The sequence below is a fragment of the Achroia grisella genome, unplaced genomic scaffold (genome assembly GCF_030625045.1).
Source record: "Achroia grisella isolate CSIRO2021 unplaced genomic scaffold, CSIRO_AGI_Agris_v1 utg784, whole genome shotgun sequence".
Lineage (NCBI taxonomy): Eukaryota > Metazoa > Arthropoda > Insecta > Lepidoptera > Pyralidae > Achroia > Achroia grisella.
Window position 1 is genome coordinate 909196 of NW_026713024.1, and position 17268 is coordinate 926463.

Sequence of the window (17268 nt, forward strand, 5' to 3'; positions counted from 1 at the left end):
TTATTTATTTATTTATTTACTTACACAACTATTATTACAGGCCTAAGCCCAATACAATAGTGTATCTAATTCTATATTATACATATTCATTAACATAACATATAACATACAATGTTGTTTTTGTGAATTCACAAAGACTACACACAAACAAATCCGTTGTTTCTGCTATTTTATTGAGAGTGGCCAGTGCGAGTGTCATGGGCGCCTCGTTTAATAAATTAGTTCTGCCGCGAGGTACCGCTAATAAGTTAACTCGAATTACCTGAACTTCAACTCGAGTTAACTCGAATTATGTTTATTATGATTTAGCACATCTCTATGCAATATACCCTTCAAACCTGAACAAAGCTCAAAAAGCAAACTGTTTGATGTCAGAATTAAGGAATACAGCGGTCCACCCGAAACATTTGGAACAAGGCGTCCCTCGTCTGTACGGATATGATTAAATTTGGTACACAAACAAACCGTGTCCTAATTTAACACATTTTAGAATACATTTCTCTTAATCAACGCCGTAAAATACCAATTTAAACTATTACTAGAATTCACCATATACAATAAATAACTCTAAAAATTTTCCTTGACAACTCATCACAGATTAAAAAAAATAAGAGGTTAAAAAAAGGTGACCTATGGATCGTCGTTATGTTTACGTCACATATGAATTCAGACAAAGTCCTGAATAGACAATGTTGAGCAACCTTTATTTAAAAGTAGCTGTACCCGCGACTTTGTCCGCGTGGAATTTAACTTTATTTTTCTAAAATAAAAGTAGCCTAAGTTACTCCTTATTACATCAGCTACCTGCCAAAAAAAGTCCCGTCAAAATCGGTCCAGCCATTTCAGAAATTAGCCGAAACAAACAGACAGACAGACAAAAATGGTAAAAAATGTTATTTTGGTGTAGGTACCGTATTTATATTCATATAGTAAATGTATGCATGTAGTAAAAAACGGTTATTTCAATATTACAAACAGACACTCCAATTATATTTATATGTATGTATATATGTACAACGCGCAAGTAAAAAAATCCTAAATAAGTGGAACAATATTTATTTAAAACAGCAACACGCAAGTTTCTTTCTCATTCTTCTTGTAATGAGACTGATTTCAGAATGAGCGGTTGGATCAAAAAATATATTCAAAACTGCTTATATTAAGTTTATTTCAATAATTGCTATTTCTATTCTATTTATCTTATATTTTTCCCGTTTATTAACATAACATTTTTCATTGATGATATGCTATTGGTCGTAAACTGAGCGGATCACCAATGTTCCAGTCCATCATCAACAAATAGGATATACAACACTGATATTTTTTTTCCAGCAGTTCCTGAGGTTTATGATTTAAACAAAAACAAACACTTCATATATTATAATGTTAGTATAAATAACACATTTATTGTTAGTAATGTGGACCGTTGACCCTATTGCTAGCAATTGCAGGGTACCTGTCGAGATGCCTCTACGCAGTTCCTCCTGGAAATCATCGTGAAAAATTCCCAGTGATGGGTTAACTGACCTGACATCATACTCATCTTATCATCCTCCACTGATGCCCCGCCAGCGTACACAATAGCACGGGTGCACCATTCCATTAAAAGAGCAACACGCAAGTTTCTTGCTCGTTCTCCTTATGATGAGACAGCTTTCCGAACGAGCGGTAGATAAAAAAAATGTAATGACTATTCAAAAGTGCTTCAATGTAAGTATATTTGAATAAATGATTTTCTATTCTATTCTATTCTATTATTATCCCTAAAAACCTGCAGAACTCTGTCAAATGTCATTTAACGCACCTTGTGCTGTGCCGGCATTTTCATACTTGGATTTGAGTTTCGCGGCGGTGGCGCGCGCGTCCGACCTCACACTGTCCGCTGCTGTACTCGTAGTGGTGGTCCTGAAGGACAGCGTGGTGGAAAACGTGGACGAGAACGAGGAGCCCAGCCCCAGGCCGAGGGTGGTGCGGTAACGTCGACGGTACATGATACGGTGTTAACAGAACGGCGGCACGGATGCGACTGAACTGAAAAGCTTGCGTAGGCGCACCGGCAACCCGGAAAAGCGGTCCCGATTTATTATGGTACACGAAAATCGCTAGACGAACCAACGTACGTGTACGTGTCAGAGTCAACGAGATCAGAACGCTTTCATATACTACAGTATATTTTTTATAGCAATAGGTTTACACTTAATTTTAACTCATTTATTTATTTTAGCAAGATGTATTAAATTTATAACATGGGACGAAAAAGCATGTGGCTCAGCTGATGGTAAGTGATTACCTCCGCCCATGAACACCCGCAACGCCTTGGGAATTGCAAGCACGTTGTCGGCCTTTTAAAAACGAATAAGCTCTTTTCTTGAAGGTTTCAATATCGTATCGGTTCGGAAATACCATTGCTGGAAGGTGATTCCACAATGTGGTTGTGCGTGGCAAAAAGTTTCTAGAAAACCGCACTGTGGAGGACCGCCATTCATCCAGATGACCAGGATGGTATTTTAGTGTCTGGCGGGCCGTACGTTGGCGAAACTCAGCAGGTAATACAAATAAACTTACATTGAAGCACTTTTGAATAGTCATTACATTTTTTTAATCTACCGCTCATTCGGAATGCTGTCTCATCACAAGAAGTACAAGCAAGAAACTTGTGTGTTGCTCTTTTAAATAATTTATTCTTACTTACAATTTAAGTTTAAGTGTGTGAATACAAACTACCGATTAGCACTAATTCAATGAAATAATAAAATAAAAAAAACATTCAATACACAACGACTGGTTAAACAATTAATAAGAGGAAATAAGTCATAGTGATTAGAGCAGACCAGTCCACACAAGCTGCACCCGTTCACGAGTATGACGGATGAGCCAGCCAGCCATTGCTACGCTCGACCATATTTTAGGGAGCCCAATGACCCGGCCGCCGTCACAAGTTTGGACATTTTAGTGAGCACGACTACTCAAAACACCAGACCACGTCAAAGCTATTCACAATTAATCAGAACAATTCCTCAGATCACTCCCCGTGATAAATGTAATTTTACCTGTTACTGATCATATTGAATTATCCTATGCTAATTAATAGTCTTCACCAACAGGGGGGTGAGGGGATTGTTAGAAATGAAGGCTAACACCATTACTAGCAATGTACCATGTTAGATTGACCTCCACATGGTTCCCCCTGGAAACCATCGTGATAATATCCTGGTGAAAATGTCATGATGAGCTAACTAACCTAACCTCATGTTCATCTTATCATCCTTCACTGATACCCCGCCAAAGGTACCAGACCGTTAGGTATACCATTATAATCCATTAAAAAAATTACAATAATTGATATCATGAGAAAAACAACTTGTTATAGCAACATTTCGGTAGGTATATTTTAAACCTACTGACTGAAGACAACAACCTACCTACATGCACCGCCAGTCGCGACCTTTGAAGACAACGGCCTGCTTTGATGGACTAGTCACCGCCGCCAATCGCATAATACTTTTCTTTGTTATGGGTGTTTCCTTCACCCGAGAGTCGGTCATAAGTATAGAACTACAAAGTTTGTTTTCATTTTGTAACACAATTTTTTGTAAATGGACGTAGGCTCACCCATGAAAATCACATAACTACATTGCACTTTTCCTTAAAAAACTGTATATTATTTATATTGTATTATAAAATTCATTAGAACACATTTAGGGTTGGTCACATGTATGTGAGACCCCCGTGTATCAAGTGTCCATAGGCTATGGTAACTGTTTACCGTCAGATTACACCACTGGTGTTTCAGGCATCCATAAAAAAGAAATCAGACCAGGGTATAAAAAAAAGGTACAGAAAATATAATATAATTGGTAAGCTCTTGAGCATTCACTTTTATGAATTTACTCCACAAAGAGGTAAAAAAATAATCTTTATCTTAATAATGTTATAAGCACAAAAGTTTGTGATTATCCATATTCTTACTCTTTCAAACACTACTGAATGGATTTTGATGTAATTTTACAGTCATATAGCTTATGCATCAGAATAACATATAGGCCATATTTTTATTGAAATTTTACATGGGTGAAACCATGGGCAGATCTAGTATATTATATACTAGCTGTTCCCGCAACTTCGTCTGTGTGGTTAGTTTATTTTTCTACTATAAAATAAAAGTAGCCTGAGTTACTCCTTATTACATCAGTTACCTGCCAAAAAAGTACCGTCAAAATTGGTCCAGCCATTTCAGAGATTAGCCGGTACAAACAGTCAGGCTAAAATTTTAAAAATGTTATTTTGATATGTGTACCGTATTTATATTCATATGCATATAGTAAAAACAGTTATTTCAATATTACAATCAGACACTCCAAATTTATTTATATGTATATAGATTATTCATTAATTATATTAATAGATATTATTATATAATAATTAAGACTAGGGTGCTGTAATTATGTATAATTTAAACAGAATTAATTTATAATCTTAAAAGCAAAAACTGTTTTTACAATGGGATACCCCAAATTGTATAAACAAATCCTATCTATTTAATAGAATTTGCAATTAAAATCAAAGTTTCTTAATCTATACATATAATATATAAAATTGGAGTGTCTGTCTGTTTGTAATATTGAAATAACAGTTTTTTACCATATGCATATGAATATAAATATGGTACATACACCAAAATAACATTTTTTACAATTTTCATCTGCCTATCTGTTGTTCGGGCTAATCTCTGAAATGGCTGGACCGATTTTGATGGGACTTTTATTGACAGGTAGGTAATGTAATAAGCAGTAACTTAGGCTACTTTTATTTTAGAAAAATAAAGTTAAATTCCACACGGATGAAGTCACAAGTACAGCTACTCCCAAATAAGAAAACTTTGATTGTCACATATAAGATTGGACACTTCTTATTTTATTCTATAAACATCTACCTTGGTAATCTACTGGTTTAACACACCTCTTGCTTCTGAGGGTTTTAGGTTCGATTCTTTACATAGTACAAGTATTTCTATTCAAGGGTATGAGTGTTTATATTGATCTGGGTGTTTTCTATGTATAATATGTATTTACATATAAACAATGTATTTAAGTATTTATATCAGTCATCTAGTACTCATAACACAAGCTCTGCTTAGCTTGGGACTAGCTGATGCTGTCAGAACTGTCCTTGGTAATTATTATCCACTTATCAAAAAAAATCTTTTATGTGGTAGGCAGAGATCCAAGGACTCATGATAAACAACGATGACATAATTCAAAGTTTTCCGAATATTATTATGTATTTTATTTCTTTTATTAATTCATGTTTTTTCTGTATCTCATGTATGCTATGTGTGTATAATTGTGAATAAAGAATTTATTTATCTATCCGTTTCACTTAATTTTAATCTGACAACTCAGATTTTGTTTGTTACAGTTTTCCACCTCAACAGTCTTCCAATTCTGTATGATTACTCTTAAGTTAGAAATATAAGACTATAATATTACTGGCATTGCCCAAAACTATATGTTAATTACAAATATATTAAATGCAATTTAAAAGCACTGGTACAACTTTTCACTTCCAACAAATCATCACTACAAATAGACATAAACAATGTTGCAGTCTATATATTCATCACAGTACAAAAATAATAACAGGGCATAGACAATCTACAATGTATATATATTTTTTTAAATGTTTCTTAGAATATTTTTAAAGTGGTTCCATATTTGAATATGCCAGCTTGGCCCTGATGGTGTAATTGATGTTTCAATATAGTTCTGTAACTCAAATATATGGTTCATAAGCCTTAACTATATTAAAGTCAAATTAAAAACTTGCTGTGATTCTTCAGTTCATAAAATAGAAGCATGGCTGTAAATTAATTAAGTACATTGTGTATTAAAATAATTTTTGTACTCACCATTTATAGACCAGATATGTGAAGGCAAGGAGTGAGCCGCGTATACCCTGCCCAGGGACAAGGAAGTGCCAGCCACGGGGCCTGCGTCCTCGTTGGAACTAGAGTCTGTGTCCGGACTTGCGGCCGCCGACGCCTCATAGCTCTGCGAATTTGGCGGGATCGCAATTGCTTCATGCGAAGCGTGCAGGTCGGGCACAGATGACAGGGATCTGGCCCGTTGACGGTCGTTCGACACCTGAATACCAGGTATTGCGCGCAGCAAACTGAACCCCTGAGTCCCGGACACCACCTCCGAGCTCGAGCTCGTGGAGAATGTCCTCGTACGTGGACTCTGCCCTCCATTTGCGGTACTCGCTTTTGCGCCCATAGCGACTTCGTTACGCAAAACACACCAGTCGTACACAAATACTTAAGCTCTGTATGATCACAAACACAAGAATAACACTGCACCCGCGGTATCGGAAGACATTGTACGAATATGGAGAGGAGCAGACAGGCCAAACCAAAACAACACTACAAAACAACAAACACTGAGATGTCGTCGGGGTAAGGAAATTGTAAACAGCGTTTGCATGTGTCTCGCTGTCCTGCAAAATTTTGACAGTTCTACCTCTTGTATGAAGTTTGCCGCAATTGAATCTGCGCAAGTTTTCGTTCGAAAACGAAGTGATACAAATGTATTGAAAATTGAGTAATATTCATAGTTTTCGAAATGTAATTATTTGATACAGGTATTTACTAAAAATTACATTAATTTGAACATTGCGACCATAATATCGAAATTTAGATCACTGTACGTACCTACATAAACAGAAAACAGATCTACTTCATTTTTTCTGGGCCTACATACAATCAGGACCAGATTATCCATTCTGCAGAGTAAACAACTGCATCGGGACCCCGAATCGTTTAGAGGTCTCCGCGCGCGCAAAATCGATGATATGATGAAAAGAGACATGACTTAAAATCTGGTGAATAGCCCTGTATTTACCAGCAAGTGTTATTGATGACATTTTGTGATCAAAGTGAACCGAATCATTCTCACCTTCCGAAGAGGTTCGGGTCTTGAGGTGAACCTCAATTCCAGGGGCAGCATCCCTTGGGAGACTGAATTTTTAAGCCAGGGCAAGTTTCATAAAATAAGCTTGACTTCGAGGGACATTAATGTTTACAGCTTAACAATTACAATTAGGTTTTTTATTGTATTTTATTTTATAATCCGTTAAGCGCTCTCCCTAAGGAGAAAGTGAAGCTAAGCTGGTTTCCACCTCCTTAAGCTATTTGGCGATCAACATCATTGAACTTACAATTAATGTAGTGAGACCAATTATTATTTCTATTATTAAAAATATATGTTATACCAGCTTCTCCCTGCAACTTAATTCTCACTAGTACCTTCTTACAGATTATTTGTTTAGATAAAAAATAGGTTAAGTATATCCGTTCTCAAAATGCCCTCTATTAGGGGGAAGGGGATTGTTAGTAATGTGGATTGAGGTTATCAACCACACCAAGCAACCATTGCTAGCAAGTACCATGTCAGGTCGACCTCCACGCGGTTCCCCCTGGAAACTATCGTGTTAAATTCCTGGTGAATTTGTCACGATGGGCTACCTGACCTGACCTCATGCTCATCTTATCATCCTCCACTGGTGCCCCTTCAGCGTAAATCGTTAGCGCAGGCGGGTGCACCATTCCATTATCATCCACAAAAAAAATGCCATCTATTTTCATATAAATTTTCGTTATGATTCAGCTGTTTAGAAAAGATATCGAACAAACAGAGAAACGCGTTTTCGTATTTATGATTTTATTACAGTAAGTACAGGATGGATGGATAAATATGTATGACAACATACAATAATATGCAAGAAAAGTGCATACACGTTATTTTCTCGAACATTTGATAATGTATTACACTCATAAGACTATAACAATACATGATTTTCAGATCTGCAGAAAGAAAATACGAAATAACAGATAATCTGACTGATATGATTGACAACTAGACAACTGAACTGACTATGATTGATTCGATTGACTTGCCATCGACTGGTGAATCACAAATTCACAACAGTACTAAAATTATTAAATATTGTATAGTTTAATTCAGACAGAATTACATTATATTTATTATTTTACAATTAAGTTAGTTATGAAATGAACAATCCTGCAATGAATTCAGCTACCGTGAGTATACGTTAATAGTGTTAAAAAATTGCGAATAATATTGTTAAACCTGACATGTCAATTGATTATTTTATTTATTACTCCTAAAATATGATTTTGCTTAATTAATTTGCATGTATATAGTGTTTTAATTTAATTATAAACTGCATAACAAGTTTTTCGATAGAGTTTTGCAATAGAGCGTTAAAATTATTAATTATTGAACAGTGTAATGCTAGCTTTGCACGGCTTGAGCTGATGTAGTTCCTTAACACGCTACTTACAGCCAGGTGTGCCTCAGGTGCCGCTCCTGGACGACGATACCATCGCCTTCGGCGAGGAGGACAACGCCAACAAAGATTTTATGTAAGTATATGCAAGGGTTACATCTGAACTTCTTACTTTAACTAAGTAACTATAATGTACAAGTAAATAAAGTAGAATAATAGATAAACAAACATATATTTCAAGATATAATAATATAAAAACATGTTTAATACAATAATATAGACAGGTAACATAGATATATGAATCTGAAGACAGATGAGTTGACAATACACTCTTTTCAAATATTTAAACATGCTTCGTCTGCCATACCAGCCAGTCTAGTTATTTATTGCAAACCTCTTTCTAACAGTATATAAGTACTATTAACAGAAAGGAAAAGTTTTTTGTCATATTTGTTTGTAGTAGAAAACTCATGAAATACTGGATTGATTTCGAAATTCTTTCACTCATATAAAGCTATATTGTCAGCATATATAATATAAATTGTATTCCACACAGACAGTAACCGGAATACATATATTTATATCTATTATTTATTGTTTCTTTCTAAGAAAAAATCAAAGCATAGTTGTTTTTATTCTAGGTAATATTTACATGTAATAGAACAACCTCGGTGGTCTAGCGGCAGCACACCGATTTACGACTGACGGCACAAACATTTGTATTCATAAGTATGATTGTTTGTATCGGTCTGGGTGTTTTCTATGTATAATATGTATTTATTTAAAAAATAATCTATGTATATGTATCAGTTATCTAGTACCCATAACACAAGCTTTAGCTAGCTTAACTTGGGTCTAGATGGTGATGTGTGAATTGTCTTGAGATTATTATTATTTTTTATATTTCCAAAAGAAATCTCATCTCCCCTCTTAAGGAGATTATTATTATTATTATTATATACAAAAAGGAAACTGAGGATTGTACATATATGGGCTTTATATAATCTATTTTTGAGGGGAACTTTATCAATTTAATCATCATCAATTGTTGTGTTTTTTTCTTCCATTCATCCCTGTTCGCAGACATCGCGTTATTTACTTCCTTTCTTACCATATCATCTTTCACACAGTCCATCCATCTCTTTCGGTCTTCTTCTGCCCTTATAACCAGCCACATCCATATGTAACACCTTAAGATATGATCTTCATTCCTGCATATTACATGCCTTACTCTTCAGTCTCTGACACCGGCGCCACTTTCATACTTCCTCTAATATATAGCCTCTCCAACACCGGCGCCACTTCCTCTAATATATTAATTCTTTATCTTATCCATTCTTGTCACACTACCACCAACTTTATCAACTTAATATAACCGAATAACAGAATGGTATCCTAGAGATGGAAACAGAATAAGAGGAAGGTATGTAATAAAATGGGAAGTGGAATTGAAGTTATTATTTAGAATGGAGAAGAGTTACAAATAATATAATTGGAGGCACACTGAAGTTAGAGAATATTTTAAAAAGATTTTAGTTAAAATATCAAATTAAGTAATTTGAATTTTAGAATAAAGATCTTTATTATTATTATATTACAATTTACAAGATGTACTTGGTAATTTTATAGGTATGACAAGGATGGGATGGATTACATATCAAATATTTGGACCACATCCTTTGTTTGCACAATTGTAATAATTTTAAGTATTATTTATAAAAACTTTTGAACTATTGTTTAGTTTAGTTTCATTTATTGACCAATGTAAAAACATCTTTACCTATATGGCGAGTCATAATATACAATAATGTTTATAAAATTTAAATTTGATTACATACAATTAAATTGATGTTATTAAATAAAATAAAATAAATTAATTACATACACAATACACGGTATAACTAATTACAATACGTAATAATAAAGTTTAAAAATCATAATTACCTTTTGATTCATATATTCTGTAATATCATAAAAAGGATGTTTTTCAAAATAACATTTTATTTTCAATTTAAATTGTTTTGGAGGCAATTGTCTGATAGTAATAGGTAGCTTATATACATTTTTATTTGATACATATCTAGTACTGTGGATTTCTGTAGTTCAATGTAGTTGGATTTCTTTAATTGCAGTTAATTTAATGTGCAATGATTTTGCAATAACTCCAGTGGATGAAATAAAGAATAATAATAATAATAATCTCAGGACAATTCACACAGCGCCATCTAGACCCAAGTTAAGCTAGCTAAAGCTTGTGTTATGGGTACTAGATAACTGATACAAATACATAGATATTTTTTTTTTGTAAATACATACATATTATATATAGAAAACACCCAGACCGATACAAACAATCATACTCATGAATACAAATGTTTGTGCCGTGCGAGGAATCGAACCCGCGACCATCGGTTGTAAAGCGGTGTACTGGACCGCTGGACCACCGAGGTCGTCAAATATATAATAATATGGATAATTTTAACGGAATTATTATTATAACTAACATAAGAAAATATAACACATATTTTTCAGCCACCCTTACATAGTATTTTTCCACTTGGTGTTCCGGAGCGCTGCGGTGGTCGTGTACATACTCTGCGGCTGGTTCTCCGACTCGTTCATTGCGAGCTTCGTATTAGTCATTCTCCTGCTGTCTGCTGATTTCTGGACTGTCAAGAATATTAGTGGTGAGTAGGAATAAACAGTTTATAAGCAACTATCTTATTAATTTTAAAAACGCGAAAGTTTCTGAGTATGGATGGATGTTTGTTACTCTTTCACGCAAAACACGCAAAAACTGATGAAACTTTACAATAATATAGCTTATACATCAGAACAACATATAAGCTATAATTTAAAAAGATGTTATGTACATTGGGCGAAATATAATGATATATATCAAGTGTGATGCTGACAAAGTTATTAGGTCAGCTAATCTTAAATAGAATATATGTACTTTATTCTCAACAGTAAAGAAGACACAATTTCACAAATTTCTTGAGGACGAAACCTCAAGCACTGATAGTATATAATAAGAATAATATTATTGTTAGTTTATAGTACATTTATTTAGCAGCTAACTTCATACTGTATTTAACTTCATTGTTTGGTTTTGTTTCATACTCTTTGGAATTCAATATAATATTTTTTATTATAATATTTAAATATTATTTATATAATATTTTTATCACCACCATGGAGAACGAAAGCATTGGACAGAGGAGCATGGAGTCTTTTGGAGGAGGCCTATGTCGAAAGCCTTAAACGAAACCAACTCTAACTTTACCATCAGCACAAAAGCTATAAATAACAAAAAAAATGTTTTTTTATAATGTTTTCTGGCATGTATAAACCATATTGTACATAATTCAGAAAGATAAGGTTTAATTAAATTTAAATAATAATATTATATTATAATTCCAATATGAATATATATGTATATTATCCAAATATATATATTTGGAACATTTCTAAGTAAGAATATTATACCTGTTATACCAAATATTTATAATAATCTCGTATTTCATTCGTATCGTAATATAATAAATAAATAATAATGTAATCGTAGATTACATCTACATATATAATATTCTCATGTCACAGTTTTCGTTCCCATACTCCTCCGAAACGGCTTGACCGATTCTCATGAAATTTTGTGAACGTATTGAGTACGTCTGAGAATCGGCCAACATCTATTTTTCATCCCCCTAAATGTTAGGGGTAGTCCATCCCTAATTTTTTTTTTAAGATAAGGCAAAACAACGTTTGCCGGGACAGCTAATATATTTATATATTTTTTTTATATTTCCAGGTCGTTTACTGGTCGGATTGAGATGGTGGAATTACGTAGATGACGATGGCAAGTCCCATTGGGTGTTTGAAGCCAGACAGGTGAGTGTACGGCTGTATATACTATATATATAAACATATTGTATAGGCAGCGTGTGTATTGGTTGGTTGTCTCCTATAAAATTTAATTAGATAAAATGTTTGCACTGCAATTTTATTTAAATACTCAAAAAAAAAATCCTGATGAAGCTCATAACTGACCCCGCTCTTGGACAATAATGCCTTTGATTGATACTTTTTTATATAATTGAAATGACAAACAAGCTAACGACTCATCTAACTGTCAGCTATACCTATATGTTGCCATTCGAGAAGTCTAAGATGTCTTGACTCTTATCCTGAAATTTCACCTTCAAGCAATGGTATTTCTGAACCGATACGATATTGAAATCTTCAAGAAAAGTGTTGCTAAAAATAAGTAATTAAAAAAAGCCAAAGAAAAAGTTTCAGCATCATTCATTCTCCCCTTTCAACCCCATAAAAACTTTTATCGCATTAAAAAGAAGAAATGTCCTTTCTCAGGGTCTAGATGATCTGTGTACCAGTGAGACTGACAGACAGACAGAGTTACTTTCACAGTTATAATATTAGTAAGGTATATAATACACTAACTCAAAAACCCAATAAAAAGGTTTCATCCTTCTATTTTCAATAATGACGAATTTATATAAAAACCTTCATACTATTTTATTGTTTTTAATTTATTGGTTTGGTAGTTATGGCGTGAAAGCACGAGAGACGGACAGACAGAGTTACGTTAGTATTTATATTAGTAAAGAATTCTTGATTGACGAGCTCTTTGGGGATAGATGAATCTACGTTGTCTGATGATGCTGCAAAGGCCAATACCATTAGAATAGTTAATAAAACCATATAACTCATATAATTTTTCAGATTTTTTGTTTTCTAATTTTCAGAATCGCGTGAATAGAAATGAAAGTCGCCTATTCTGGATGGGGCTGATCTTATGTCCGCTTATCTGGTCCGGCTTCTTCATCATCTGTTTATTTGGATTGAAGTTCAAATGGATGGTAATTTTTTTTTATAATAGCAAATCAAATTGACCGTAATCCGCCAAATAGAAATAGAAATAATCTTTATTCAAATAAACTCATTACAAGCACTTTTGAATAGTCATATTGTGATTGTACCACTCATTCGGAACTCATCACAAGAATGGGCAAGAAACTTGTGTGTTGCTCTTATAAATAAATGTTGTTTTAAGTAGATTTACAGTAAAAAGGATTAGGCATGCGACAAAAAACATAGAAACCGCTATGCACTCAATCTTTGTCCAATCAGATAACATTGTCAGCGCTATGAATTTTAAGTTAGATATTATCTATAAAAACATTATTAACATTTATAGATTTATTGCGTAATTAAACTTCAAAATTTCTTTAACTCTGGGGCGGAATGGAGTTCTCGTGGTCAGCTAGTTATTTATATTATCAACCGGGTCTTAACAAGAATAATTTTCTGACAAATAAAGATATTCACCTTTCTCGTTTCCACTAAGTGCACTAGCCCTGGTCACGAGCTAACTGGAGTAACAGCGATGTCAATATAGGTAACAAGCAGTTTTTTCATCTACCGTCACAAGACCCGGTTAATAATTTAAATAATGTATATTAAATACGAAAGTTTAAGAATTACTATATATTTAGTGCTGTACTAATGACCTAAACTGTACTAGATCTTAGACCCTATATGTAAATGAAACCCAAGGATAGTACTCAACTGTGTATATTCCATAGTAAGATTATTCTCTCTAAGGTAAGATTATTAATTCCAGTCAGTAAAATGACATTTCCAGTGTTGCAGGTTTTTAGTCCCAAATAAATAGTGATGGTAGAATCGAGTTTTTACAATTAAAAGTTAGTGGAGATTACATTTTTTTTATTCAATATCAAATTGCCTTTATACAAATAAAAATTCTAGTATTAATTCCTCTGAATCTCTTTTTACATTTTTTCCCAGCTTTTGTAATAATGTTATAGTGAGAAATTTTAATATGCTGGTAAGGTTCATTCTAAAATCGTATTGTTTAATACGGTATGTATTAAATATTTAAAATTAAAAAAAGTCTTCCATACCTAATAAAATAAAGCATGACTAAATATCTAAGTCTATTGATTGCCGGCCATCACTATTGTAGCGGGTCACCATTTTTTGTATCAGTGATAGTTGCACTTGTCATTTTACTGACTGGAATTAATAATCGTACTTTAATTACATTTTTTTCGGACTACTCTAATACTGTTGGCCGCAGCTGGCCTTTACAGCTTCACCGGACGATAGGGGGCGAGTGCAGATGGCACTCCAAACCAAGGAAGGACTTATGGAGCGGCTGAAGGCCAGCTCCTGCCTGACGGATACGACTTTAGTCTGAGGGCACCACTAGGGGTTCGAGCCTCGGATCAGGCCGTCGTAATTTCGATCCCCGTTTGAATTGGACGGGGGATCGATCGGAGAGACCCCCGTCTCTAATTATAAAATGTACTATGTCTTAAGACATAATGCAAAAGTATCTTGCCACCGCGATGTAGAAATTGTACATATTTGACACAGCGACATCTAGTTAATATTTTGGAACTATTATATTGGGCACTTAACTATATTAGCTTAAACACTATACAAACATATATTAATGAGGTTGTTAATATTTTTCAGTTGCTTGTACTAATCGCGCTTACATTGACCGGCGCGAATCTGTACGGCTACTTGAAATGCAAGATTGGAGCTAAGCAGAACTTCGGCACGGCCACCACTGACTTTGTAAAGAAGCAACTACTGCAGAATGCCACCTCGTTTATGTTCTCACAGCCCGCTCCAGCGACCACCGGAAATGCTGGAGTTGTCTAATATTATACTAGCTGTACCCGCGACTTCGTCCGCTTGGAATTTAACAATATTTTTCTAAAATAAAAGTAGCCTAAGTTACTCCTTATTACATCAGGTACCAATAAAAGTCCCGTCAAAATCTGTCCCACCATTTCAGAGATTAGCCCGAACAAACAGACAGATAGACAACAATTTTATTTATATGTATAGATGTATAAGGAAGAGTCATATTAGATAAATGAATTGTGTTACATAATTAAAAATTATAAGAATTTGTCTTCAATCAATAAAGATATATAAACTGATGATACATGAGAACCTCGGTAGTCTAGCGGTTTAGCACGCTGCTTCACTTCCGATAGTCGCGGGTTCGATTCCTCGTACGGTACAAACATTTGTATTCATGAGTACGCTTGTTTGTATAGGTAGGTACGATTCCAGTAGCGGTGGCCAGGATTCCGCACTGAATATTTGTGGTCTCACACATGCTAATTGTAGCGGAATTAAACAAAATTATATAAACCTATTAAGTTACATAATGCATTTGATTATATTGTTACATTCCAATATATCGCTGATTAAACGCCAAATGGGCTCAACGCAAAAAAACTAACTATATTTTTTCCAAAAATGGTATCTAAATCGTTATAATTTTTATATTAAAAAAAAAGACTCCCATGATTCAAGAGCTAACACATAGATATACCACTAATAGATTTGTAAAAAAATTAAAAACATCACAGTGAAAATTTTGATGAGTTCTCCATTAAAATTTACTGTTTGCGTCATGTGGCCCTGGCAATTAATCAGAAATTTACCGTTTGCGTTATGTGGCCCTGGCAATTAATCAGAAATTTACCGTTTCCGTTATGTGGCTCTGGCAATTAATCAGAAATTTACCGTTTGCGTCATGTGGCCCTGGCATTTAATCAGAAATTTACCGTTTGCGTTATGTGGCTCTGGCATTTAATCAGAAATTTACCGTTTGCGTTATGTGGCTCTGGCATTTAATCAGAAATTTACCGTTTGCGTTATGTGACTCTGGCATTTAATCAGAAATTTACCGTTTGCGTCATGTGGCCCTTTGGCATTTAATTAGCGATATATATTTGTTTGCGTAACTCAATATCCTAATTGTCAATAGGTTTGTTATTATAAAATGTGTTTACAAGTGCTAATTTATTGTTTTAAGTACCGTTATTTATTAGTGATACTGTAAATAGGGTATATTTAAATAAATTTTATTCCATATAAACATTTTATTTAACACCAATCGCAATCGTCGGCATCACTCTTGACTATTATCATCACATTTCGCCCAATATACATAATATCTTATTGACTTATAGCCTATGTTTTATTCTAATGTATAAGCTATATTACTGTAAAGTTTCGTCAAAATCCTTTCAGTAGTTTTTTAGTGAAAGAGTAACAAACATACATGCATACTCACAAACTTTCACGTTTATAATATTAGTAAGATGTCATAATATATATATTTTTTTGGAAATACGTACTTATATTGTTACTTAATTGTATAAATACATAAATAATCAAAAACATTATTTGATTTTTCCCGAAGTAGACTTTAAAAGTTGCCAGCGTGGGCACCTCAGTCTCACCTTTCCTTTAATGTGGAGAAATCCATGGACACCTGTCTGTCTCAGGGTTTGGACGGACGGGTACTGTGAGGCTCCTATTCACTAAAAACCCCAGCCCAGCCCAGCCCCGGATCTAGGGAGGGGCCAGGGGGGCCCTGCAGCCAGGGCGGCAAATTCCAACTTGTCAGATATACACATCTCATAATTAACGCATTTTTGAAAACAGACGACAATTAAATTGTTTGTGTTCAATCCATTTGAAATATATAGATTACTAGCTGTCCCGGCAAACGTTGTTTTGCCTTAAAATAAAATAAAAAATTAGGGGTGAACTACCCCTAACATTTAGGGGGATTGAAAAATAGATGTTGGCCGATTCTCAGACCTACTCAATACGCTCACAAAATTTCATGAGAATCGGTCAAGCCGTTTCGGAGGAGTATGGGAACGAACTGTGACACGAGAATTTTATATATAAGATAAAGATATATTTGTTAAAAGAGCAACAATAATTAATAGCAATACTAATTGGAGAAATTGAGAAAGATGGCGGCGGAGTCTTAGGGAGGCGTCATTTTTTAGTTTTTACTACGCCTTGAAAAAAATGAAGATGGGAGAGCATTCTTGCCGTCATAGTGCCGGGTTGCGGGCCCTGCTCGACTGGCGG

At 34.3% G+C, this 17268-nt stretch overlaps 2 protein-coding genes across 4 annotated transcripts in view; one reads left to right on the forward strand and one right to left on the reverse strand.

The window, feature by feature from the left end:
• Positions 1 to 6522, reverse strand: part of LOC131851558 (E3 ubiquitin-protein ligase znrf2) — a 169158-nt gene extending 162636 nt beyond the window's left edge. The window contains exon 1 of one of the 2 annotated variants that reach the window (XM_059202069.1): positions 5909 to 6522. In XM_059202069.1, the coding sequence (XP_059058052.1) occupies positions 5909 to 6275 (367 nt within the window). In that variant the 5' untranslated portion in view covers positions 6276 to 6522. Of the gene's footprint in view, positions 1 to 1804; positions 2022 to 5908 lie in introns of those variants that run through there. The other variant, XM_059202070.1, reaches the window with a different exon arrangement.
• Positions 6523 to 7934: 1412 nt separating this feature from the next.
• On the forward strand, positions 7935 to 16103 carry LOC131851557 (uncharacterized Golgi apparatus membrane protein-like protein CG5021). 2 transcript variants are annotated; one of them, XM_059202067.1, is made up of 6 exons: positions 7935 to 8098; positions 8364 to 8443; positions 10840 to 10994; positions 12119 to 12198; positions 13074 to 13187; positions 14830 to 16103. In XM_059202067.1, the coding sequence occupies exons 1-6, from the start codon at positions 8069 to 8071 to the stop codon at positions 15019 to 15021; spliced, it is 651 nt and encodes a 216-aa protein (XP_059058050.1). In that variant the 5' UTR covers positions 7935 to 8068; the 3' UTR covers positions 15022 to 16103. The 2 variants fall into 2 exon arrangements, with proteins under 2 accessions (XP_059058050.1, XP_059058051.1); XM_059202068.1 differs by having other exon boundaries at positions 8379 to 8443.
• Positions 16104 to 17268: the final 1165 nt, after the last annotated feature.

What these genes read in the sequence shown, in the direction of transcription:
- LOC131851557 (XM_059202067.1), top strand. Translation starts at nt 8,069, where the DNA reads ATGAACAATCCTGCAATGAATTCAGCTACC. An exon ending in GACTGTCAAGAATATTAGTG is followed by an intron (nt 10,995 to 12,118) that starts GTGAGTAGGAAT and finishes TTATATTTCCAG; the next exon opens with GTCGTTTACTGGTCGGATTG. An exon ending in GGGTGTTTGAAGCCAGACAG is followed by an intron (nt 12,199 to 13,073) that starts GTGAGTGTACGG and finishes TCTAATTTTCAG; the next exon opens with AATCGCGTGAATAGAAATGA.